Raw genomic sequence first — 27,398 nt, forward strand, 5'->3', positions numbered from 1 at the left:
TTTCTCAGGCCGTGCCTGTGCAAATTCCAGGCCACTTTGTTCTGCTGGCCCTGATGAGGCCCAGCACCCTCCTGTCACCTTCCTGCAAAGCCTGCCTGCCTCTGCCACTGGCCTTACACCTGTCTATATAGTTCATATCATAAGGTCTGAAGCCAAGGCCGTGACCTGTCTCTGTGGGGCTCCTCCTGTGTTCAAGTATCAAGAAATAATGAAATTTGTGAGGTGGAAGAAAATAATTGGGATGTCTACCTTCTTTCTCCAGGGTCTGGCTTTCCCAAAAAGGTTATGTCACAAATGTTTTACTTCATTGTTGAAATCGCCACCTCCCGTCCCGTGTGTGTGTCAGGGTGTCACCCGCTTGTCTGTTTTTCTTCTCATCTGTCCTACAAGTCCTCATGCTCTGGCCTTCATCCAGGCCCTCATCCCCCATGGCTGTGGCTTCGTCAGCTTCTCCTCAGATTTCCACCAGTTTTGTCTTCTATTTATAGCCACGTGGTGAAGGGACTAATATGTGTTTGGCAGATTTCATCCTTCACCAATATAAAATATATGTTTTTGAACCTTTTCACTTCAAATTATATTATATATGACTTTACAAGTGATATACCTGATTCATTCTACTGCATCTGATGAATATCTGATTGTTTTTCCCTAAATTCAGCCTTCTGGTGGCACTTCATTTTGTCACTTGTAAACAACAAAGCTGGATTTCACTTTACTTTTTTTCTTTTATTCAATCGAAAGTCTTTGTCTTTTCATGGGAGAATTCAATCTATTCACCTTCATTAAGGTTACTAATAAATTTGTGCTGACTTACTTTATGTATTCCATTTATAATGATTCATTGGGATTTCTAGTCTCTCTCTCGTCAATTATTAGATTGATTAAGTTTTCTTTGATCTACTTTTTCCCTTAATAGTTTGGAACTGATATAGACTATTTGTATTCTTCAAATAGTCTTACTTTTTCATCTCACATACTAAAGCCTATGTCTTCCTATCAATGTCCTCATGTTAATTAATAGCTATCTCCTCTCCCCTCCCCCAAAATACTCAACAATCTGTTATTTCTATTTCTTCTCCTCTCAAGTTACCTGAATTCCCACACCACTGCCCACCTGGATTACATCTGAATTTTATTTTTTGATTGTTATACATTTTTACAGTCAAAGCCTACTTAGATGCCATGAGTTTTTCTTGATTTTTTCTCATCTTCACCTCTGATTCCCAGTACCATTGGATTCAGTTCTCACGGGAGTGTTTTGTTTCGATTTGTGTCTTTTTCTGAGACGGTCATCAATGGGTAGGTTTTCTGCATGCTTGCATGACCAGAAATGCCTTTCCCTTCCACAGGTTGAATGATGCCTCACCTAGACATAGATTTCTAGGCTCTAAACTGTTGTCCCGCAGAACTCTGGACATATCCAGCCTTTCCTTTTTTGCATATGTTGTTACTGATGAGAAGCCTGATGTCAAATAATGTGTTTTCTTTCATGGACCATTTCTTTTTTCTTTTCCTTTTTTCCCCGAGTGCTTTGGTGATTTTCTTGTTCTCTGTTGAGTTCTGAGGTTTCGCTTCAGGTCACAGGTTGGGTTCTTTTCTGGTCCCGCCTGCACTAGGTGAGCTTTTCCCAACACAGGAGGGTGTTTCCTTCTAGCTGTATTTGAACCTGAGCATGTGTCTGAATGCCCTGGAACCTCCTGCAAGGCTCCTTAAAACCAAACCCCTCCCTCAGAGCTTCTGACTTGGCCGATCTGGGGTGGAGCCCAAGACTGCATTTCTGCTGATGTTGCTGGTCCAGGAACCACCCTTGGAGAACCACTGCTTCATTTGATCTCGAGTAGTCTTCTCTTATTCTTGTTAGTATATCTTGTTGTTCATTATCTTGACTCTCTTATTTTGGAAACAATTTTGGATGGTTCTTTCCTTCCTCACTTTCTACCTGTCTATCTTCTCCCAGTGGGCTATAAGGCTGGGCCTTCTCTCCAGCCCTCCCGGCGATCCTTGCTCTGCTCTACTGTTTTTCCAAAACACCAATCATCTTCCACCATGGTATATGATTTCTGTTTGTACACTATGATTATTTAGGACCTGTATTTATTTGCTAGGATGTAAGCGCCACCAGGACACTTTTTTGTCTTTTGGTCTCTGATATGCCCTAGGCGTCTAGACCAGGGTCTGGCATACTGTGGTGCTCAGTAAACACATGTGGAATGCATGACTGAGCTAGGGGTTGGAGCAGTGTATCAGGCAGGGTGGGCCAGTGCACCGTCCTGGTGGGTCTGTGTGAGCCTCGATGCTGCCCAGGGCCTCTTCCTCACCTGCCATCCAAGGCTGTGGGCTCCTTCTTTACCATCTGCTCTCCTGTCCCCCGTCTCCGGCTCATGGCACTGCCTGCACTCAAGTCTTCCCTACTGGTGATCTGAATTGTGGCTGCCATATCCATCTAGTCTGGGGCTCTGCACTCCAGCTCCCAGAAACAGAACCTGAGACAAGGACTCACCTTCCTGTGGTTCACTGGGAAGCGCAGGGGACAGTGGTAGCAGCACTGAGTGGTGACATCACTGTGGAAACCCTGGGAAATGGTGCAAAACGCTCCGGGGTCATCACATCTGAAAGCCAAGGGAGCGGTGTGTAAATACCCATTGGTAATGAGTAGAGGGCTGCCCTGGGGGGTGGTGGTATGTAATTCTAAGCACCTCCAGATGACCACACATGTGGGCAAAGTGGCCTTCAACACTTAGGAGGGGGAAACCTTCAGGTATAGGTGCAGACCCTGGCAGGAGTACTTCACCTGAGCACAGTGAAAAGTGCAAGCTCAATTTGTTGAGCACTGGCAGCCTCCAGCACACAGCTGTCCTCTAAACCCAGTGCAGACAGTCCTCCCTGCCTCTAGAGGTCATGCGTCCGTTTTTCCAGGAGGAGCTGCATCCATGGGGATGGATTTCTCTCTCAGGAGTTTCCTGCTGGCTTTCATCACTTTATTCCTTGCATGATAGGTCAGTGGCTACATGACTTGTGTCTTTGTGAGAGACTGTAAGGCACTCAAGAGTAAGGGGCACATCTGTATTGTGCCTTACTCACAGTCAAGCCTCAAAGATTTTTTAAATACAAGACCGCTGGATATATTATTTTATACCGCATATGTTATTAAAGCAATGAAGAGGAAAAAAAATCACTGACTTTTTACTATGTACCAAATGGGAAAATAGCATTTGCTATTGAGAAATGGGTAGTATTAATATCTCCATTTTATAGTTAAGGAAATTGAGGCAGAGAGAAGATGAGTGGTGAAATAGATGAATGAAATCTTATACTCTCACTCTTAATCACTAGGCTTCCCTGCCTCCCATTAGACATGAATAGGAACTGCAATTGTAAAAGTGTCAACCAGCAAAGAGTGGGGAGATGAGTGGGCCTCTCAGTCAGTTTCAGATAGGCAAAGCAGAGCGTTAAGCAATATGGGTATTTTTAACAATATGTTCAAATAAACGTACCCAGGCTTGTGTATGTACCCCCCAAACACACACATACACACACACACGCACACATGCACATACACTGGGGTAGAATTACTCAAAAGCTCTCTGATCAGAGAGACTGTGCATCCTGAGACCTGCCTTGCCTGCTCTGAGGGCAGATCCCAGGGAACGCACCCTCACGGTCCCCCCGTGTGGCCATCCCCAGTCTGCCTTGGTGAGAGCAATGTATTTGAATGCAGTGGGAGAGGAAGGGAAGTGGGAATGTGCAAACCTCCCCATGGTCCTAACCTGCTCAGAGGCCACTTCCCAACTGGAACTCTTGCACACAGTAATAGAAATATAAGCGGTACAACTTCTTCAAAAACAGATGGTTTCTTTCTTAGAAAGTTAAACATACACTTACCGTACAACCTGACAATTCTGCTCTTAGATATTTATTTAAGGGAATGAAGCCATGATCTACATTGTCTTGGCCACAGATATTCACAAGGTTTATTTATACAGCTTCGATCTGGAAACAACCCAGATATTCATCAGTAGGTGAAGACTGTGGGCCATGCACACAATGGGATATCCCCTATCAAGGAAAAGGAGAAGGTGTTTGAAATACGCAATGAGCAAGAAAGCCAGACACAAAGGAACAAAATTAGCTGGACACCGCATGATTCCATTTCTATGACATTCTAGAAGAGGTAAAACTAATCTGCAGTGATGGAAGGTAGTTCAGTGGTTATGTGAGAGTAGGGGTGAGGGTTGGGAGCAAAAGACCCTGAGGAACCTTCGTGGAATGATGGAAATACTTGTGTCTTGATTGGGCGTTGGTTACGCGAGTGTTTGCATTTGTCAAAACTCCTTAGACCATAAACAGAAAATGGGTACATTTTATTGTATGTAAATTAAACTTCAGTAAAGTTGATTTTTAAATGCTGCTAATCATTGTTATGAATTAAACAAAAGATTTATAAATTGGGACCCAAATATTTTTCTAGAAGTCGGAGACATGATTGCTTTGAACTTCATTATTTTAGTGGTATTAAAAAGTGAATGATTATTGTGGGCTGGAGTTAGTTTTGTGCTTTCTACACTTTACCCACTGCAGGTTACTTCACCAAATCCTCTGCTCAGCACTAGCGACTGCAAAGGCATCGGTCTCTGACTGTCCCCCTCTACCTCCCACCAAAGCACCACAGGGATCATGAATATCTGTAATTATACTGACCTCCATAAAAACACACACACATCACGAAGGAGCAGTCACCCTTTCTGTTCCAAGGCCACTTTCCTCTCATCAATCCTGAGTATTGACTTTTTAAACTTGCAACTTTGGTTTTTTTCTCTTACCCATTTTCCTTTGAATCATCTGACTACATTTCTTTCTTAGAGATGGCTACAGTCAAACCTTGCTTTTTGGCTGTAGGACTTTGGGCTAGAGGCCATTCAGTTTTAGGAAAGCATCTTTTACTATGGAGACAACATTTCATGTTATGTAACTTTATGAGTTAAAAAAAACCTCGGAAAATCTTATGGCAGAGACTGCAGGCACCAAGTTTGAAGTGGAATCGGTGTCAACAATAAAGTCATGGCCTTTCATTAGGAGGTTTTTCCATTGCACAGGAGAGACCAGATGCCCAGTTTGACTTCTTTGATGTTCACAGCTACTGGATTTGATGCTTAATGGGTTTGTGGCTGCAATGAAATGCCATTCATTAACTTTTGTTATGTGTTGAATGGTCTTCAGAATGAGGTATTTATCCTTTTTGAGCAAAGAAAAAAAATTCATTTGGGCCTTATAATTTCAAAATTTGGAGCCACATTGGGATGGAATTAATACATCTATTAGCTTAACGAACAGGAAACAAACCAAAAGAAGAGAAAGAGAGATAAAAGATATGTTGGGGAAATGAGGTTCATAAGATACTTTACCTGTGCTGTTTAGCCTACTAAAAATTCGTCTTGTAGGAGCACTTAGCTCTATATCTATTCATGTAAAGCAGATATGAATTTTAAATGATTACGACATGAATGCAAGAAAATCAGTATCTGTTCTAGGTATCTTATTCTGGTCCTGCTTATATCCAAATATGTTAATAAACTTATAATATTTAGCAGTAAATTTGCCTGTGCATAATAAAGCCTCGTGAACATAATGCTTATTTTTCTCTCATGACAAGAAATTCAGAGGCGGGAAAGCCAGGGCTGCTGCAGCTGCTTTCAGCTGCATTTCTTCTTTCAGTCCTCCGGCACCAGCAAGCATGTGGCTTGCATCCTCGTGCCTACAGCATGGCTGCTGTGCCTACAGGCCTCACACAAAAGTCCCGCTCACCAAGGAAGCATTTTTAATCCTTTTAAAAAAGTTGAAGTAAGATGCAGAGAAAGGTACTAATCCCAACTGTACAATTTAATGCATTTTGATAAATGTATATATCATTGTAACCATCACTTTGGTCAAGATGTGAAACTATCCATCACCCCTAGTAAGTTTTCTATGCTCCTTGCAGTCAAGTCCCACCCCAAAGACAAATACTGTTCTGCTGTCTATCACCACAGATTTGTTTGGCCTGTTTTAGAAGTTCTCATAGATAGAATCAGAGTTTATTGGGGTTAGGCCTGTTATTCGGTTCTTTTTCTACCTTTCCCACCTTCCTCCTCCACCTCCTCCTCCTTCTCTTCTTTCAGTTCTCTTTTCCTGTTTTCTTTGGGATTATTCAAGTATTCTTTTTAAATTGCTATAATTTCATTGTTGAGAAACATTAGATCTACAGATGAATTAGGTAGAAAGTACAGAAAATTCCCATATATGCCTCGTCCAATCCCATCCCATGAGATGCTTTAACAACTTGCAGTTGTGGGAGAGAAAACATAATTCCCTTTCTTTTTCTTTTTACGTTACTAGATGAGAAACTCTCCTGAAAACAAAAGTCAAGTTAACATAAGAAAAACAAGCAGAAGTTTATTAATTTATGTAGTACCCATCACACAGGAGAAGCCTTAGTCCAAAAGTATTTCTCAAGGCAGTGGCTTAGGGAGTCCTTGGTTAAATAGTATTTCAGCAAAGAGACATAAGTCCTGTGTAGTGACAAAACTAAGGGGAGAGCAGTTCTTGTCTTTTAAAAGGCAGGAAGATCTGGGAAGATAGTAAAGCCTGTTTCCAGATGTCTCTTGTGCCTGCTGATGCCCTCTCTGGGCTGAGAAGCGAGTGCTGTCTTCAGTAAGGAAAGACTTAAGTGCTGCTGTCAGCCAAACAGCGGCTGAGGCCAAGTGCTTCCCTGCACTTGTGGCGTTTGTAGCTTAACAGCCCTCAATGTTTCAGGAGAAATAATTTGGTATCCCTCATGTTGGTGTGGTACATTTGTTAAACTTGATGAGCTAATATTGACATATTATTATTAACTAAAGCCCAAAGTTTACATTAGGGTTTATTCTTAGCACATTTCATGGGTTTTGACAAATATGTAATGACTAACGATGTGTTCCACTTTCACAGTGTCATGCAGAATCGTTTCTCTGCCCTCAAAATCCTCTGTGCTCTGCCTCTTCTTCCCTCCCAACTCCCGGCAACCATGATCTTTTTACTGTCTCCATAGTTTTACCTTTTCTAGAATGTCATACCTTTGGAATCATAGAATGTGCAGCCTTCTCAGATTGGCTCTTTCACCTAGTAATATGCATTTAGGTTTCCTTTAAGCATTTTCATGGTTTGATAGCTCATTTCTTTTTTGTGCTGAATAATATTCCATTGTGTGAATAGAGCACTGTTTGTTTATCCATTCACCTTCCAAAGGACATCTTGGTTGCTCCCAAAATTTGGCAATTATGAGTAAAGCTGCTATAAATATTCATGTGCAGATGTTTGCATGGATATAATTTTTCTGCTCATTTGGGTAAATACCTAGGAGTGCAATTTCTGAATGGTAAGAGTATATTTAGATTTGTAGGAAACTGCCAGATGGTCATCCAAAGCGTCTATCATTTTGCATTCCCACCAGCAGTGAATGAGTTCCTGCTGTTCTACATCCTTGCCAACATTTGGAAGTGTCAGTGTTCCGGGTTTTAGCCATTCTAATAGGTATGTAGTGATATCTCATTGCTGTTTTAATTTGCAGCTCCCTAATGACATGTGCTATTGAGCATCTCTTCAATACTTCTTTGCCACCTGTGCCTCTTTTTTGGAGAGGTGTTCATTTAAATCCTTGGCCCATTTTTAAATTGTTTTCTTTTTATTGTTGAGTTTTAGGGTTTCTTTGTATATTTTGGATGTTAGCCCTTCATCAGATAAAGTCATGCACTGCATAATGACATTTCAATCAATGACAAACCATGTATATGAAGGTGATCCCATAAGATTATAATACTGTATTTGTACTATACTTTTTCTATGTTCAGATGTTAAGATATATGAATACTTTCCATTGTGTTACAATTGCCTCCACTGTTCAGTAGAGTAACATACTGTACAGGTTTTTAGCTTAGGAGCAATAGGCCATACCACACAGCCTAGGTGTGTAGTAGGCTATGCCATACATGCTTGTGTAAGTACTCTATGATGTTCACACAATGACATTGCCTAACGATGTATTTCTCAGATGGTATCCCCATCTGAGACTGTATATATTTCACAAATATTTTCTTCTAGTCTGTGGCTTGTCTTTTCATTGTCTCCAGAGGGTCTTTTGCAGAATAGCTGTCTTAAATTTTATGTCTATTTTACTATTGCATCTTAATTCCTCTGTTGGGTGTCAGGAGTTCAGATGAGCAGGAGAGAGACAGCTGAGCTGTCAGGTGTTGGAATAACCAATTAAAGCAACAATGAGCCAAAATGAAAGTACTGGTGAAGATTTAAATCACTTATGGCAATGGTACAAGCAAGAGTCTCAACCAGAGAAAATGCTGACCCCTCTTGTTTCTCTTTGCCCTGGGAACTGTAGTGCACCAATCCAGGGTCAGGTTGTTGGGGTCCTCTCACTATTGACCGAGTCCCAAACAAAAGGCTCCAGTGGCTTTATGGGTCCTGGGGTCAGAGGGAGGGTGAGTGGGGAAAGACCAAGAGTAGGGAAAATGTCTTTAAGCCTCTGTCCCATAAGGAGGCCTTTGGGGATCATGAATATCCATAATTATACCGACCTCCATCAAAACACACACACATAATGAAGGAGTGGTCACCCCTGTCTGTTCCAAGGCCACTTTCCTCTCATCAATCCTGAGAACTGACCTTTTAAACTTGCAACTTTGGTTTTTTTTCTTTTACCCATTTTCCTTTAAATCATCTGACTACATTTCTTTCTTAGAGATGGCCAGAGTCAAACCCTGCTTTTTGGCTGTAGGCCTTTTGGCTAGAGGCCCTTCAGTTTCTAGGAAAAGTACTTGAGCACATTCTGTGGGCCTAGCATTGTGCTAAGGACCTTCCTCCATCCTGTGCCAGCCACTATGCATTGTGCCCATTTCACAGATGGGGAAATAGAAGCTCAGAGATATTTCAGCAAATTGCTTAAAGTCACACAGCAAGCAGTTGTCAGAACCAGGAATGAAACTGAAGTGTATCTGACTCCTCAGAATCATGCTCCTATTCCAAGCTTTCCTCCAGAGAGGACAGTGGTGGGCATCATTCTGCTGGTCAGATGGGCCATGGCCGCCTCCACTGCTCCCCTCAAGGCTTTGTTTCACTATTCCCCAACTGTGACAAGGCTGAATCACTGACTGGCACAGAACACCCGTGGCATTCGCTGTGGCAGCGTCAGATCGGGATCACCGCTGGTCCTTTACAGGGCAAGTGGGTCTCCCCCACATTTGGGAAAATGCAGCTGCACAGAGGAAAGAGCCTGGACTCCACATGCAAAGTCTTTTTCCTAATATTTTGCTACAAAAATTTACAAACGGTGAACAGCTATGTGTATTCTACCTAGAATCCTATCACTTAAATTCGAACACCACCTAGATTCTACACTTCTAATATGTCACTTGACTTGCTCTGTCACATCTTCTTATCTACCCAGCCATCAATACAGCTTATTTGTGATGCATTTGAGTAAGTTGTAGGCATCAGTACACATCCCCCTAAACACGTCAACCAATTTCATTAACTAGAGGCCAATATTTGTTATGTTTTTCTTTTGAGATAAGATTTACACACAATTAAATGTGCAAATTTTAAGTGTGTCATTCCATGAGTTTTGCAAAATGCAGACATCTGTGTAACCAACATCCTGTCAAGATAAGGACATGGATCATCACCCCAGGAAGTTTCCCCATCCCCCTTCTCAATTTCACCTCCTCCCCAGCTAGAGGCAACCACTGTTCTGATTTCCCCCCATCATGGATTATTTAGCCTGTTTAAAAACGTCATATAATTCAAATCAGACAGAATATATTGTTTTATGTAAAGTTGCTTTCATGCGGTGCAATGTTTTTGAGATTTGTCTATGATGGTGTTCACTCTTAATTGCTCCTAGAATTCCCCTGCGCAGCTTCACTAACAATTGTGTATCCATTTACCTGCTGATGAACACCCAAGTGTTACCAGTTTGGGACTATTATCAATACACAGCTGTGTTTCTAAGTCTTTCCGAAGCAACATCTCATAAGACTGTTTCAACGGGGCCTTGACACATCTCAGAGGCAAACCCACACATGGTGCATAAGACTATAAAGAGCACACGTTTCTTCTTATTTGCTTCCTTTTGCTTAAATCATTTCAGGGGTTGAGATGTGGTTACGTGCTGGATGTCAGAGTTACACAGGCTTGCAGTTGAATTCTCGCTTCACTGCTGCCCCATGACCTTGGCCAGGCTAATTTTCTTAAATTGATTTCATCTTCAGTAAAATAGGGATAATAAAAATAATTTGTTGTGAGTATTCCATGTAGTGTGCTTACTATCCTTAATGTGGCACCTAGCACAAAGTAAACAGTCGGAAAATGGCATGGATGAACAAAAAATGACATGCAACCACGTTCCAATAAATAGCCAAAAAATGCAAATGCTGGCACCAAGAAATGTGGTGGAGATTCTAGAGCTTTCCCTTAGACATCTACAGAATAACTGCTTTCATGTTTTATAACTCATCCAAGGAAAGTGGGTCTCTGTATCTTGCTGAAAATGAAAATAATTTTCCAAAACACCTCCAGTTGTCCAGCACGTGGACTATGTATTTACTGTCTTCAAAGGAAACTTTGCTATTTGCCTTGGGGGGTAATACATGGTAACATGAGTTTGGTCAGCCTGGGAATAGCATTCTTGGAAAAGGCATGCTATTGTAGATCTAGCTAAAAATAAGGATCTGAAGAAGAATGAGTTTGAAGGTCACTATTGCCATGAACTCTACATACACACCTCATTTTATCAGAAAATTCAGAGCTTAGGTGACCATACTGTTGATACAAAGCTTCAAGGCAAACAAATCCACATCCAGCTCAGGCTTCACAGGCACTGTGCTATCCACTGTGCTTTCTTTTAAAGGGATACAACATGTGGGTAGCAGAACCTAAAAAGTGTTTTCTTTTAATAACATTATTGGTGCTGGACACTTTTATTACTCGGTACTCTGATGGGTGATGTTCCTGATAACGGGAGTTTTCTTTTCCTTCCATTAGATTGCAAAAGCAAATAAAATCCCTCCGAACATGAAAGATTGTTACTCCTTATGGTGCTTTCCTGCTTCTAATCATTTCTTTTCACCATAAACATTGTTTAAGTTTGACAATAGGGCTTTGTGTGCACTCTGAAACTGAAGGAGGAACTGACAGCAGCTTTTTACATTTTCTGTTTCAGGTTATAACAGGGTTCAAGATGTGTACTTTCATGGAAAATGATGTTTCCATCTTTTCAATGGTAGTTTGGTTCAAAGGGGTGGATCAAGAACAAGGAACATTAATTGGTAAAGAGAAAGAAAAAAGAGTGACCAATAAAGAATCCCCTGATCACTGTGTGGGCTGCAAACAGCTGGGATGAGACCACCCATCCTGCTGTGTCCGAGGCTCCGTGATCATGGAGGCACGGTATAAACCCAGTCTGCAGGGAGCGGCACGTGCACACGTCTTTAATTTCCATTTCCTCATTCTCCTCTCTTATACTCTACTGCTCAACATGGAAAAAAAAAAAAAAAGAGTGTGAGATATTGATAATAAACCTATCCTTTCAAGCTTAGGTTCACAGCCCCAACAATCAGAGTTCTTAAAGTTCTTGCTGCTAAATCCAGGTGAGTTTTGTTTAAATGACCAAGAACTGATGCGATTCTCTACTGTGAGGACGAGAGTGCCAGAAATACAAAAGACCAAGACATTCTTGATGAAGAGGATTTATTACATCATCAGGGCCATCTACCCTAGGAATCAGCAAACAGGACTATAGTTTTAGTGAGATTTTAAAAATTTAATAAAAATCAGAAATGAGTTTCTTAAGTGGAAACACTAAGCTCAGTTCAGTGAGAGATGGTTGACAGTTTTAACTCATTTCATTCACAAGCCATTAAGATTTCATAAGACGCAGCCCAAATGCTGTATTTGCTCATGTGCTAAACCAGAAATGCTAGGGCAATTCTGTCAAAGGATTTTTTTCCCTTTGGTTTTATTATTAATTCTTTATTGTCCTTTGACTCCATGACTTCAGCCTGGTTGGCCCAGTGCAATCACAGGTTCCTTGAAAGATGGAATATCAACGCAGAAGGGTTAGAGATGTGACACAGAAGCAGAGGTCAGAGAGAGAGGTGAGACAATGCTATGTATGCTCTTGGCTTTGAAGATGGAGCTAGGAGCCTCAGGTCAAGAAATAAAGGTGATCTCTGGAACAGATAAGGAAAGGATCCTCCCCCATATTCTCCAGAAGGAGAGCAGCCCTGATGGTGCTCCAAGTTTGGACTTCTTACCTCCAGAACTCTAAGATGATAGGTTTGTGTTGTTTTTAACCACAGCAGCAATGGAAAACTAATATACTCCATCATGGAAAATGCTAAGCTGCTCACTACAAATGACAGATATTTAAAGTTTTTTCAAAGTATAACAATTCTGTAATATAAAAGTAATGACATTCTCACTGAAGAGCAGTCAGAACAAGTGTATGCAAAATGGTGTGTAAATGAGTGAATGTCTATAGGATGGTGACCACAACCCCATTTGCCAGCTTTGTATGAGCTACCAATTTTTGAGATGGAAACACCTTCATAGCAGAACAAAATGACCTGGTTAACTTACTAAAGATGAAAGTTGTTTTTCCTGCCTTGGGAGCTGGGGAGTCTAGAGTGTTGAGGAATGTCAAACACAGACTCATGACTTAATCAGAAGCTGCATGATACCGAATACGAAGAATCCAGTAGGCCTGGTCTCAGCCAAGCCAACTCTGAGATCTGTGGTTCTACTGGGGAGTAAGGTGGAAGCTTTTTTCTCTTTAACTGAAAGAATAGAACCACATTTTTCTCTCTCCTTGTAATACAAAGCCTGTGGTCATTTCAGTCCTTACTCTGCCTTATACAACTTCTTAAATACTCGCTGTATTTTGCTTCTCCTTTGTCTTCTCTTCCTTCTTAACACCCTCTCTTTCACTCACCATAATTGCACAACAGTGATAAGAAACATCCACAATGTACAGAAACAAGACATAAAGGGTTCTTCCCACCGTTGTCTCTTGCATTTGAATACAATGCTTCTTAGTGGTTGGGTTTTTTTTTCTTCTCTCTATAGATCTTCTTTGAAGTAGAGAAAGTTTTCATAAGTAAGGACTGCATCTTCCAAAATTTTTTCTTTTTGAATGGATTTAGGGCAGAGTTTCGAAAACTATGGCCTGCAGGCCCACTCTGGCCCACTGCCCGTTTCTGTATGGTCCGTGAGCTAAAAAGGTTTTTTTTGTTTTTTTTTTTTTTTTTAATGGTCAGAAAAAAAATCAAAAGAAGAAAAATATTTCATGGCATGTAAAATTATGAAAATTTCAAAGTCTGTAAACAAAATTTTATTGGACCACAGCCACATCCATTCATTTATATACGGTCTGCTGCTCCTGTTTCAGCAGCACAGACCAAATGGCCTGCAAAACTTAAAGCACTTATTATCTGTTCCTTCGCAGAAAACAGTATGAGGTTGACAGTCTCATTGGGCTATGAATTCTTAATACTTTTAGCATATTGGATTCCTTCAGTCTTCCTCCTTTCCATCCTATTGCATGACTTTCAGCTTCATGATAACAATGCCCTCTACACCTCTTGTCTTTGTGTAAAAATTCTACAAATTACATTTATCTTGGCTTGAAGGTGGAGTTCCACTGCCCCATCAGGATAAGATTTGTGATACCTGTGCCCATGCAGGTAGAAACTGTAGATTCAGGGTCCAAGGAAGAGTTGGTAGAGCCGGGACCCAAGATGGAAAGCCCAGGAGGAAGAGATGGGGTGGTGAGGATGTGAGCAGAGCCTCAGAGGCCACTTCATTCATGCCTCACATACAATGAGCCAGTGTTTCTCAGACCTGTGCATCAGAACGCTCTGGAGAGCTTGCTAAAACCCAGATGGCTAGGCTCAATCCCCAAAGTTTCTGATTCAGGTTTGAATTAGGGCCCAGGAATCTGCCTTTCTGACAAGGTGGTAAGTGATACATGTGTTCACAGAGAGAAGATAAAAACTGATGCTGACCATCTTGGCCACTCCTTTTTCATACTCCTAGAGAGGATCATTGAAACTGTGGTGGAAGGTAGGGGAAGGCAGGTAGAATCCTGTGCACGTTGGTCTCATTGAGGCCGCCGGGTTGCCCAAGAGAGTGTGTGTGCAGCAAATTCCCCAACACCCTTCCCCCCAAGACGTTGCCAACAGGCAGATTCTGATGCAGAAGGTCAAGGGTGGGGTCAGAAGTTGTACATTTCTCTCTCTCTCTCTCTTTCTTTCTTTCCTCTTTTTGACACGGAGTCTCGCTCTGTTGCCCAGGCTGGAATGCAGTGCCTCGATCTCAGCTCACTGTAGGCTCCACCTCCCAGGTTCACATCATTCTCCCGCCTCAGCCTCCTGACTAGCTGGGACTATAGGCGCTTGCCACCACACTCGGCTAATTTTTTGTATTTTTTTTTTTTTTTTTGAGTAGAGACAGGGTTTCACTGTGTTACCCAGGATGGTCTCGATCTCCTGACCTCGTGATCCGCCCGCCTTGGCCTCCCAGAGTGCTAGGATTACAGGCGTGAGCCACCGCGCCCGGCTGGTTGTGCATTTCTAACAAGCTTCCAGGTGCAGTGACACTGCTGGTCTGGGACCACACACTGAGGGGCAAGGCTGCAGGGGACTGCCTTGGTTTTCATACCCTTCTTCTTCCTCAGCCTGTATCACAGCAGGAACATCCTGTTTTCAATGCCAGCTGCCCTTCAGTCCACCAGAGGCAGTGGTGCTCCAACATTCTGGGGCCGTGTCCACAACTTTATCATTTCTACTGAGCCCGGGGGACTGACTCATTTAAATGACATTTTCAACTCTTTGGAAAAATGTTGGGCCAGAAGTGGAAACAGCAGCAAACACTTTCTGGGAAACAGGAAGCCAAATATTTTGTTCTCGACAACTATTTTCCCCCCAGATTCAGAGCCTGCTTATTTCCCAAAGAAATAAAACTTTTAGATAGCAGGATAAAATATGAAAATGATGTCTATGCTCAAGACCACAGGATGAGAGCAGAAAGAGCGCACACCAGGAGAAAATAGAGGGCTATAAAGTGTCTCTGGCATATTTCAAGTTCTGAATTTACTTATTATCAGCTGTTTGTGTTTATCCTGCTTGCAGTAGAACCAGCTGGAGTTTTAAATGTGAACCGTAGGTGATGCTGCCAAAATTATCCCAGGCAGCTGTTGGCTCCATGCTTCTTCAGTGGCCAGCTGGTTGTCAGAAACATAAATGTAACTACCGGTCCCAAGGAGGAAGCAGTCTGCCCTATTGTCTGCGGAGAGCAGACAATGCGTCCCACTGCCCTTCTTTCCTGCAGGCCCTTTAAGGGACCCGGAGAGCTCCCTCTTGCCGTATGTCCCAAAAGTCCTTTCCAAAGGAAAATAAACCCCAAAGAGGCATTTTTGCCAGTGCCTTGCTGGGATCTGGCTTCGGAATTGTTCCCAGTCAGAAAAGTCTTCTCAATGATTTGGACGTAGACTGAATGTTTCCCAATCCCTCCTTCTACTTTTGAGCACCCATGATGGGTGGGTCAGCTATGGGTGGAGGTAAGTGGGGTCTGAGGCACCCCCAGTGAGAAGAGCCACTCCCTTCCTCTTCTCCCAGTCACTGCCAGGCCTGTGGGTAGAAGAGAGATTTCTGAATGATGGGATGAAATATTGGCCGCCCTTACTTTGGAGTAAAGCCCTCTCCAGCACTCCGCTCTCTGTGATATCTTCACTCCTGGAAGGCTGTTCCGCCCAAGCTGAAGATGTCCCCAGACAGTTTACCCAGAGCTGTCAAGCCATTCTGCGGGCTTGTTCTCAGCCACCAGAAGTCTGGAGTAGCTAGTCTGCAGTTTTCAGTCCTGAGGGAGCTAGATATTGATGAAAATAAGATGTTTGCCTGCACCAGCTTCTGCAAATTACTGAAAGATCTCCGTTCAAATTTATCCAATAATGACTTGGTCAGTTAACGGCGGTTTCAATACTCATTGTTCTCATCACTAAGTTTTGGGGAGGTTTGCTACTGGCAGTAATAACCGATTTTGTGGGGCTCCACCAGCCCTGCTGCTTTCACACAACAAAGGCAGAGTTCAGTGGTTATGACAGAGGCTGAAAGGCCTGCAGCTGAAATGTTTACTCTCTGGCACTTGACAGACACTGCGTGCCAACCTTGCTCTGGGGGATCCACAGAATTCCTCCAGATATCTGGGTCTTAGCAGGTACTTTTGTTTATCTGTCCTTCCACAACTCAAACCAAGAAGCCGAAGATTTAGCGTCTCAGTAGTCCACTGGTAATAACATAGAGTGGGTTGGGATGGCTCTCTACTACACAGCCTGGCTGAATCCATGTGATAAAGTCTGTCCTTTTGTGAAATGTGTTTTTGGGGAAACACTCACTGAACTCAGAGGGTGCAAAGATCCCAGCCTTCTCAAGATGACAGGAGCGGCTCTTTCAGGCAGCAGCCTTTTATTAAGTTCTTGAAAATTAGTGAGCTACAAGGGAGTCAGAATAGCTTCTGTTTTGCAAGAGACTGCAAAAACGTGATTGTGTATTACCAGCCAAATTACTTGAACTGACTAGTTTTCAATTATCAAAAAATAATTTTACCTTTTTTTTAATGGAATGGAGACTTTAACTTATAAAATAAATGCATGTAGAAAATATAAGAAAGACAAGAAAGTAAAAACCGTTCTGCTTCAACCCAGAGATAATGATGTTACCAGCAGCAAATCTGTATGGGTCTGGAGCAGCCTCAATTCTTGCCTCCTCAGAAGAAAGAGTTCAGCTGAGAGGCAGAAGGAGAGACTGAGGCAAGCTTTAGAACAGGAGTGAAAGTTTATTACAGAGCTTTAGAGCAGGAAAGAAACAAGGAAAGTACACTCGGAAAGAAGGCCAAGTGGCCAACTTGAAACACAAGTGCGTGGTTTGACTTTTTGACTTGGGGTTTTATGTGTTGGCATACTTCTGGGGCCTTGCATCCTTTCTCCTCTGATTATTCCCTTGGGGTAGGCGGTCCACATGCTCAGTGGCCTGCCAGCACTAGGGAGGGGAGCATGCACGGTTTGTTTACTGGAGTTGTACACATGCTCACTTCAGGCATTCATCCCTTGCCAGTCAAATGTCCCTAGAAGGTCATATGCCAATTAAACTCTGTCATTTTGCATCTTAATGCACAAGCTTGAGCCCACTCACCCAACTCCTGAGACCTTATCTGGAAGCTGCAGGTCCCCAGTTTCAGGTTTTTTTCTATCGATAGGGAGACTGCTTTCCCTGGGACTGGCTACAATAAATTATTATTAAAGAAAGACAGTTAACAACTGCCTGACCATCACCTGATGGTTGCCTGACATTCCTGGTGGTGGAGGAGCCCTCTCCTGCCCTGCTTAGGCCTGACTAGCTACCTACTGTAACAATTATGTATATATCTCCTATACCATAAGTAGTATTTCTTTCTATATTAGCTGTGTTTACTGCCATAGCTTTCCATCCACTGGATCTATCAGTTATAATTTGATAATAAGTATATTAAATATACTTATTGTGCTAACAAAATGTTCAGATCTTTAATTTTCACAAAAGATTAAAGGCAAGCACTAAATATTTGCAGTTACATTAATGATAGATATTTTCATTGCTCAATTTCTCACATTTAATACATTTAAATAATATATTAAAATATACTTCTGTAAAATAACATTAAAATATATAGTTCCAAGTATCTTATTTTCCTGCCTAAATAAGTTTTGTTCTCTGCACATGCTCACTTTTAAGACTTTTGTCCTGCATACATTTAAGGCCTGAGCTTATCCCACAGGAAATGTGCGCCAGCAGCCGAAGCATAGTTGACGTTTCTCAAATAACAATTGTGGATTTTTTGGCTTCCTTGTGAGGACTGTCTTCAAGGACAGTGTTTCTGAGTGTAAGAGCATTTCTTTCAAATATGCATTGTTTTCAATAAAAATATAATCTGCTGTGAATAAATATTTTGTAGAAAATAAAGGGAGAGGCTAACATGGCACAAATGCACCTTGACACAACAACCTTCTAGAGGCTTCTACTTGACTGACTGAGATAATACTGTGTTCTTTCAAGTGAATAGTTCTTCATTTGGGGGTTTCATCAACTTGAATGGAGAAAACATTACTTCTATATTTTCACTAATCTGCACCTGAAACACCATATCCTTTCCTTCCAAAAAGAAAGAAAAGAAAAGGCAAGGTAAATACCAAGAGTAGTGTTAGCAGGACCTGAGACTGTCATCACTATAAATCACAGACACTTCATTCCACATTACAGTTGTTGCAGATCTCTCAAAATATTGTTTACATTGATCACCACTTTGAAATTATAGCACTTAAGTGATGTACCAAGAGAACTTGTGTTTTAAAATATCCCAAAAGAAGCACTTATATTTGATATCACATATTTGCTTCTTTTTGAGATTTTGATATTTCATTTTAATATGAGTGGATTCCTTTGTAATTCCGTGTGTTTTATTTGACACATTTATTTAAAATATTATTCTAGAAAGGGGTCTGTGGGCTTCAACCAACTGCCGGAGGACCCATGGCCCAAATGCCTGTTCATCTCTTGCTCACCACCTATTGGCCTAAGCAGAGATTACTAGGTCCAGCCAGATACATGTTCCAGAAGGAGACATTGCCCAGCAGGCAGCCTCTGGGGCTCTCTTGCTATTTTCTCTGGTCCTCCACTTTTCTCAGAAAACACCTCTTGAGAGGAGGAGCTATATCAGGACACCTGAGTGAGAAGACCCAGGTAGTGTCCCATGAATCTGCTACACAAAATTCTCTTTGGTCCCAAAGTGGGCCACCCTGGATGACTGATCCCAAACAGATCACTGGGCATATGCGAGCTTCCTTTGGCTCCGTGGAAATCCACTAGATGATAGATCCAAAGCTCTGTGTCAAGGTAGACAGCTATTGATATTTTATCCTCCCTCATACAGTAAGTCCCCGGCTGCAGGAAAAGGTTCAGAGGTGCACCGGCAGTTCTCATGTCCTATCACTTAAGCTCTCATGCTTCATTCACTGGGGGAACGTATGTTCTTCTTAAAAAGAGCTATACTGAGATATAATCCACACATCATATAGTTTACCCCTTTAAAATGTGTAATTCAATGGCTTTTAGCATATGCATAGTTTTGCAAATTAATTCTAGAACATTTTAATCACCCCAGAAAGAAATCCTGCAATCATTTGCAGTCTTTTCCTAATTCCCCCTTACTCCCAATCCCTAGGCAAACAGTAATGGACTCTTCATCTCTCTAGATTTGTTAATTCTGGACATTTCATGGAAATGGAATCATACAATATGTGGCCTTCTGGGACTGGCTTATTTTATTTAGCATAATATTTGCAAGATTGTGCATGAATCAGTACTTCCTGTCTTTTTGTTGCCAAATAACATTTCATTATATGAACAAGACATGCCACATTTCATTCATTCATTCAACAGCTAATGGATATTTGGGTTCTTTCTACTCTTTGGCTATGAAGAATAATGCTACCGGGGCCAGGCGCAGCGGCTCATGCCTATAATCCTAGCACTTTGGCAGGCTGAGGTGGGCAGATTACAAGGTCAAGAGATTGAGATCATCCTGGCCAACATGGTGAAACCCCGTCTCTACTAAAAATATAAAAATTAGTCGGGTGTGGTGGCGTGCAACTGTAGTCTCAGCTACTCAGGAGGCTGAAGCAGGAGAATCGCTTGAACCCAGGAGGCAGAGGTTGCAATGAGCTGAGATTGCACCATTGCACTCCTGCCTGGCGACAGAGTGAGACTCCATCTAAAAAAATATATATGTTTTAATTTTTCTTGAGTATGTATACCTAGGAGTAGAATTACTACATCGTATGGTAACTGTTGTTTAACATTTTGGGGAACTGCCAAAAACTGCTTTCTAAAGTGGTTGCACCACTAAATATCTCCATCGGCACTATCTGAGGGTTCTTCTCTGTCTTTTGATTGTAGCCATCCTGGTGATTGTGTATTGGTATCTCGTTGTGATTTTGATTTGCATTCCCCTAATGGCTAATGATGTTCAGCATCTTTCCATGTGCACAGGATCTCTGTCTTCTCACTCAGGTGTCCTGATGTATTGGCCATTTATATACCTTCTTTTGAGATATATCTATCCAGATTTTTGCCAACATTTTAATTGGGTTGTCTTTAATTATTGACTTGTAATAGTTCCTTATATATTCTAGAGAGACCTTATCAGGTATATAATTTGTAAATGTCTCCTACCATTCTGTCTCCACTTTTTTTTTGAAGCATAAAAGTTTTAAATTTTGATAATGTCCAACTTATCTACATTTTCTTGGATTGCTTGTGCTTTTTGTACCATATTTAAGAAACCAGTGCCTTATTGAAGGCCACAGAGATTTACACCTATATTTTATTCTAAGGAGTTTCTAGTTTTAGTCTTACATTTAAGTGTTTTGACCATTTTTAGTTAATTTTTTATTTGATGTGAGGTAGAGGTCCTACCCTACCACATGTAGATATGCAGTTGTTCCAGAATCATTTGTGGAAGAGACTGTTCTTTCAATTGCCTTGGCACTTTTGTGGAAATCAATTAACCACAAATGTGAGGGTTATTTTTAGATTCTCAATTCTATTTCGTTGATTCATGTCTGTCTTTATCCCAGCACCATATTGGTTTGGTTCTGGTGCTTTGTGGCAAGTTTTGAAATCAGGAAGTAAGCATTCATATTTTTTTCTTTTCCAAGTTTTCTTTGGCTTTTTGGAATCCCTTGAATGTCCATGTGAATGCTAGGATAAATACGTAAATTTCTGCAAAGAAAAAGTCTGAGATTTTGACAGGGATTGCATCAAATTTGTAGATAAATTGTGAGGATATTTCCACCTTAATCACATTAAGTCTTCCAATTCATGAGCATGGGGTGTCTTTCCATTTATTTAAGCCTTTTAAAGTTTCTTTCAGCAATGTTTTGTAGTTTTAAGAGCAAATGTTTTGCATTTATTTTGTTACATCTATCCCCAAGTATGTTATTCTTTTTGATGCTATTATAAATGGAATTGTTTTCATAATTTTCACTTTTTCATTGTTATACAGAAATACAATTTCTTTTTATGTATTGATCTTGTATCCTGCAACTGCTGAACTCCTTTATTAGTTCTTAGTTTTTTAAAAAAAAAGTGTTTTCCTTAGGATTTTCCGTATACAAAAAAGATAATATCATCCACAAATATAGATAGTTTTATTTGTTCCTTTCCAGCCTGGACTTTTAAATTTCCTTTTCATAGCTAACTGTTCTGGAATCACCAGCATAATGTTAAACGGAAGTGGTAAGAGCAGCCATTCTTGTTTTGTTCCTGACCTTAGGGAGGAGGCTTTCCATGTTTTACCGTTGAGTATGATATTAGCAGTATGGTTTTTTGGATATGCAACATATTTTCTTTTACAAGTAACAGACAAATAAAGTTTATTCTGAAGAATGGACCAACAAAGAATTGTCCACTTTTACCCTATTTCTTTAAGAAAGCCTGAGTAAGTGCCAAAATTTAGCAAAATACTTGTTTTGCTCTAACATGCTGCAGTTATTAGACAACGTTTGCTTAACAGTTATTTGTCCATCCTTGAATTTATATACTGCTACATAGCCATAGAGACTTAATTTTTACATTTGCATTTTAGTATTTTTAGTGTATTATAAATACGACTAAGGTATGTATGGGGTCAGCACAATGCCACTGGGGCCCCCTTCTGTCTGTGGACTCCTTTTCATCTCTGTTCTAACAACATTCACATAGGTTTGCTTTCAATAAAAATGGCTGAAGTCTGTTCACTGCCCAGGTAGTTGGTCCAGCATCCTCCACAGACATCAAGCAGAAACTTCCTTCTAAAAAGCCAGACTTGGCTGGGCACAGTGGCTCATGCATGTGATCTCAGCACTTTCAGAGGCTGAGGTGGAGGATTGTTTGAGCCCAGGATTTCAAGATAAGCCTGGACAACATAGTGAGACCCCATTTCTACACATACACACAAAAGAAAAAAATCAGCTGGGTGTGGTGGCATATACCTGTAGTCCTAGCTACTCTGGAGGCTGAGATAGGAGGATCACTTGAACTGGGACGTTAAGACCGCAGTGAGCCATGATTACACTGCTGCACTCTAGTCTGGGCTACAGATTTTGAGGCTGTCTCAAAAGTCAATATCAGTCTGTAAATAAATAAAAAGTCAGACTTCCTGGATGGATACCAGTGACCACAGGGGTCTTTGATAAAGCTTTTCTTTTTTCTTTTTTTTTTTTTTTTTTTGCCAGTAGTAACAACTGTATGTGTTAAACAGCTGCTGTGTTCCAAGAAAAGTAATAGTCACTCTGTGTGCATTTTCTGTTTTGATTTTACACTAATCCTATATATTAAATATTATATTTCCAGTTTTGGGGAAAGAACACCAGAGATTGAAATAACTCAGCCAAGTTGGGCAATATGTGGCAAAACGGGGGCTCAGACATACTCTACATTGTACTTATTTCATCCTTACCATGGGCTAGTGAATCTTTGTTTCACCGCTTACAAGTGGCTTTGGAGAGTCACTAATTCTCTCTGGCCTTCGGCTTCCACACCTGGGCAATGGGGAGTCACTATGGATGTCTCTGGGGCAGATGGGAAGCCTGAGACAGGACATGCTTCAATTTCTTCCCTATGCCTCCATCCCCGATTTTTTCACAATTGCTTATTGTTATTATCTTGGCTGGAACAAATTAAATCCAACAGACATCTGGTGAGTCCCTACCATGGACAAGAAACCATGCTGGATATTGAATACAATCAGAGGAAGAATCCAAATTCTAGGGACTTGAGTGCTTTCTCTTTTGCTAAAATGTATTGTGAGTTGACTACGGCTCCTCTGTTCTAAATGCTTTACGCGTATAACCCATTTAATCTTCATCCTAACACTTTGAAGGAGGGACTATTCCCATTACACAGTCAAGGAAACTGAGCTACAAAGGGGAGAGGTTATCAGTCAAATCTTAAAACAAATAAAAACTTGTGAATGCTGGAGCTGGGTCTCCAATGCAGCCAAGTTGGCTCCAAAGTTCACACTTTTAATTCACCCTGAGACTCTGAGGGCCCCCATCCTCGTCTTTGCTGGTGAATGTGAGAAAATCACCCTGGGGAGGACAAAGAAACATCTACCACAGGTGCTCTAATAAGCCCTGGGCACTGTCTGGTTACAAAGTGTGCTGTTAGGTGCAAGGGGATACAAAGATGTGTGGGAATCTGGACTGCATCAAAAAGCGTGGTATGTGCATGATTAGGTACAGAGCAGGGAGGGAGTAGTGAGTATTAAATTGCTCAGAAAACGACCTGTCTATGGGAGTCACAGACAGATCAGTTCTGGTTGGGTTATTCAGAAAACTTGCTGATGAGGAAGCTTGAACTGGGACTTGAAAGAAGGAAAAGATTTCAGTGGCTGAAGAGCCTGGCAGACGAGAATGTCGCTGGCACAGGCAGAGATATGGACCACAGGGTGGAGGTGAGTGGACAAGGTGCTTCTCTGACAGCGAGCAGGAGCCTCCCTTGCCAGGATGTTTCCGCATTCGTGGGGACCAGTAGGACACTGGTCCTTGAAGCCTTGTGAGGTGGAAGGGGTGCAGGCTCTGGGTCCAAATTCCAGCACAGCCCCTTGCGTGCAAATTTCCTCATCTGTGGCCACAGAGTAGAGAGGCACTATCGCGAGCATCTTCAGTGCAGAGGGGAAAGAGCATAGGCTCTTCCAGTGGGCAGGTGCAGCACTGAGGCAGTATGAGGATCAGGGTGACCTCAGCCACAGTGGAGAGCTGGAGAGAAAAGCAGGAAGGAAAAGAGCTGGAGACCCAGCTGTCTTAGCATAAATTGAGAAGGCAGGAGCAGTGATCAGGGGAAACAAGACACAAAAACTGGGCAGACGATGAAGGAGAGCAGAAAGTCAAAGGCAAATGCATGGTTTAAAACCTCAGTGGACCAACTATTGATACTGGGAAAGATGGAGTAGGGGTCCCTTCTAGAATACCCCCTCCCCAATCTCCTTGGACACTGCTATCACTGCCAGGAGAACGGGTAAGTTCACCAAAAGGTGGATTGTGAAGAGATGATGAAGACCACCAGCAGAACCTTGAGAATGACCACGCTAGTGGGTGGGACAAGGGGATCCCAGGGACCTCCTCAAGGCTCACAAGAGAGGAGGGGAGGAAAACATGTGTCTCAAAAGTAATTGGAGGAGGAGCCCTGAGAATGGTGAAGGGTCACAAGTGCAAATGGCACCAAGGCTTCTAGAAAGATGGCTGAAAACAAGATTTTGGCAACAGTATTTAGGACCAGATGAGTGTTCTTCAAGAGAGGTGTTTCAGGAGTAAAGCAATGCTGCTGGTGGGCCAGAGTGAGGGTGCTGGGCCAGGAACTGGGACAAAGAGTGGGAAGTGGATGTGTTACCTGCAAAGGGGTGGGAGGGAGTGGCCCACCCTGGTGTGCAGGGGGCACAGATAGGAAGATAAGGATGGGGCAAGAACAGAGACAGGGGGCCTTCAGTCACCAGAAGGTAGTTTAAAATATGCAAAGCCTCCAAGGTGTTGGCTGGAGAGGAAAAACGAAGCGGCTGAAGGTAGGCACCAAAAGGCGAAGGTATCCTGAGGGCCAGGGGTAAAGCCCTGACAGGTGGGAAAGCCAAGTGGGTCATGTCCACCCATCCTTCTGCAGGGCAACCCAGACACTGTGGTGCCACCCATGGGGCAATGCTCTGCTCCTATCTGTTGTTGCTCTAGTTTCTTTGTAATACAGAAACATCCAACATCTGCACCTCCTCATATAGGGTTGATCCAAGTTTCACAGACATCACTGAGTTCTTAGTGGACTCAGTTACTGGGGCTGTTTTCACACTGGTTTTTTTTTTTCTTCTTTCCAAGAATGTGTAATGGGTGCAAGTGTACCTGTATAGGACGTCCAGTGAAACACTGTGGTGGTGAATCAGCTAGAATCCATCCAAGAATGCAACCAGCCTGGTGTGGGGTGAGATCGATCCTTCAGTGTCCCTCAGTCCCTTTTAGGGCTGGCAGGTTCAGAAGGGCCTTGCTCATCAGCCCCCCAGGGCCCCACTCCTTGTTTAACGCTTTGCTATCACAGTCTTGAAATCCTTGTAATTGAACAAGGGACCCCACATTTTCACTTTGCACTGGTCTCTGATTCTGTAACTGATCCGGTCCCCTCTCTTGTCTCATTCACTCTGGGAATTGTCCCCATATTCGGAGACCTTTCGGCAGTGCCTCAACGAGGTTCCTGCCCCTGAGGCTCCGCCCTCACCCCCACGGCGGCACCCCAGGCAGCCTTGCTTTTGCGTCCCGCTAGGCAAGCTGTGCACCGGAGTCACGACCCCCTGATTCAGCCCGGGCAGCCACCGCTTGCCTGCTCCCGCCGAGGACAGCCCTACTGTCCTATCTGCTGCTCTTCCCTTCCTCTTCCCAGGGAGTCCGCATCAGGGGAGGTGCAGCTGTGTGTATTCCGGGAGCTTCAGAACCCCGTATCCAGCAGCTCCTTGGTTTCTGGGAGCTGGGGCGGCCTTCCCAGCGCAGAGCTCAGCTCAGCGGGATGTTTTGAGGCTCTCTGCCCCAAGGCGCTGGGGAGTATGGGGCGGAATAGTGGTGCTAGCCCCTTTCAATTTCAGAGTGTCCACGCCCCACCCGTTTGGTCACTGCGGGTCAGTCCAGTCCAGCCGGGTCCACCCCACCGGTGCGTGTCTGTCGCACGTGCAGAGGCCATACTCTCTGTTCTTGTTTAAAGTCCGGGATCTACGGGGCCCTGGAGGCAAGAGGTGAACGCCGCGGAATCCACGCGGAACCGCCCGGGAACGCAGCTTCCAACCCCAGAGGGAGGCCTATGTGCTCCTACACCTTAACCCTTTTTAGACCGAAACTTCTCCAACTTCCTTGGCTTTGTTTAGAGCTCGACAGCGCTGCCCCCTGGCGCTCGTTGTGAGGACAGTAGAGGAGAGAGGCAAGGGTGTTTTTTTTTGTTTGTTTGTTTGTTTGTTTTTTTGAGAAGGAGTCTTGCTCTGTCCCCCAGGCTGGAGTGCAGTGGCGCGATCTCGGCTCAAGGGTGTTTTTAAACCGTTTGTCTCTCACCATTATGGGGGCGACCTGAGGGGGAGACACACTCTTCCGCATTCCCGGTAAGTGTACTACCTGATGAGGTCGAAAGCGACAGATTCCCATCTCCTCCTCCAGCCCTCCCCACCCTGCCCATCCACAGGACCGTGGCTCTTCAGTGCCCTTTGCCGAGCAAGTGATATTTCTATGCACCTCGGTATCAATTCGGCCTCTGGACGAAATGGAAACCTCCTTAGCCGACCCGGGTGGGATCCGCTGGGATCCCGCAGCGCCTCCCCCGGGGGCACTGCCAGCCACTCTGTTGAGGTGAGAGAAGCACGTCCCTCGGAAGCTGGACCGAAACTGGCCAGGATGACTTGCTCCCACGCGCCTGCTCCTACCCGGCGCCGCAGCAATCCACCTGCCACGGCCTCTGAGCGGGGTCCGGACCTCGGCGCCCTGACGGTGTCCCCGCGGCTTCCCCACCCGACGAAATGGAGTCTGGCGTTGACTCGTGCGTGCCCAGGGACTTGCGGGTCCCTGGCCAGCCACAGGGCAGAGGGCGCTGGTGTTAGGCCAGTCTTCCCCGCCCTGCCCCTTCACCCCAGCCACACCCACTGTCCTGTGAGGCCAAACGCTCCGCTGGTTTCCTGAGCCAGGCACCCAGGCCGGCGATGGGATCCAGCTGTTTCTCCTTGCGATCCTGTCTTTGGGGAAGTCCACGTCCTAGGCAGTTCCTGCCAAAGTTCCCTTGGTGCCGATCACCCCTCCCAGCGTCCTGCAGGTCCTGTGCACCATCTCCCCCACGCTCCATTCAAAGCCCTCTTCTCTGAAGTCTCCGGTTCCCAGAGCTCTGCAATCCAGGCTTTCCTTGGAAGTGGCCGTAACATATATGAAAAGAAAGAAAGGAGAACCAAGAGATGAAAGAGGTTGCACGCATGGGGGCCCGAGTGGTGGGGGCGGGGACAGTCGTGTCTCTACAGGGGTGCTGGCCTTCCCTGGCGCCTGCCCCTACCGGCCCCGCCCGAGAACTTCCCTGCGCCAGGGCAGAGTTTACTCATCCCCGCGAGGTGATCCCATGCACGAGGGCGGGCGCAGGGCGGCCAGAGAACCCAGCAATCCGAGTATGCGGCATCAGCCCTTCCCACTAGGCACTTCCTTCCTTTTCCCGAACGTCCAGGGAGGGAGGGCCGCGCACTTATAAACTCGT

General features: G+C 43.5%; 1 protein-coding gene across 1 annotated transcript; it reads right to left on the reverse strand.

Annotated features, from left to right (window-relative positions):
* Positions 1-904: 904 nt before the first annotated feature.
* On the reverse strand, positions 905-27,323 carry LOC141407776 (uncharacterized). The gene is made up of 3 exons (XM_074003185.1): positions 27,273-27,323; positions 25,037-26,914; positions 905-2,612 (listed from the first exon to the last, which is right to left on the reverse strand). The coding sequence occupies exons 1-2, from the start codon at positions 27,321-27,323 to the stop codon at positions 25,988-25,990; spliced, it is 978 nt and encodes a 325-aa protein (XP_073859286.1). The 3' UTR covers positions 905-2,612; positions 25,037-25,987.
* Positions 27,324-27,398: the final 75 nt, after the last annotated feature.

The sequence above is a fragment of the Macaca fascicularis genome, chromosome 10 (assembly GCF_037993035.2).
Source record: "Macaca fascicularis isolate 582-1 chromosome 10, T2T-MFA8v1.1".
NCBI classification, from domain to species: Eukaryota; Metazoa; Chordata; class Mammalia; order Primates; family Cercopithecidae; genus Macaca; species Macaca fascicularis.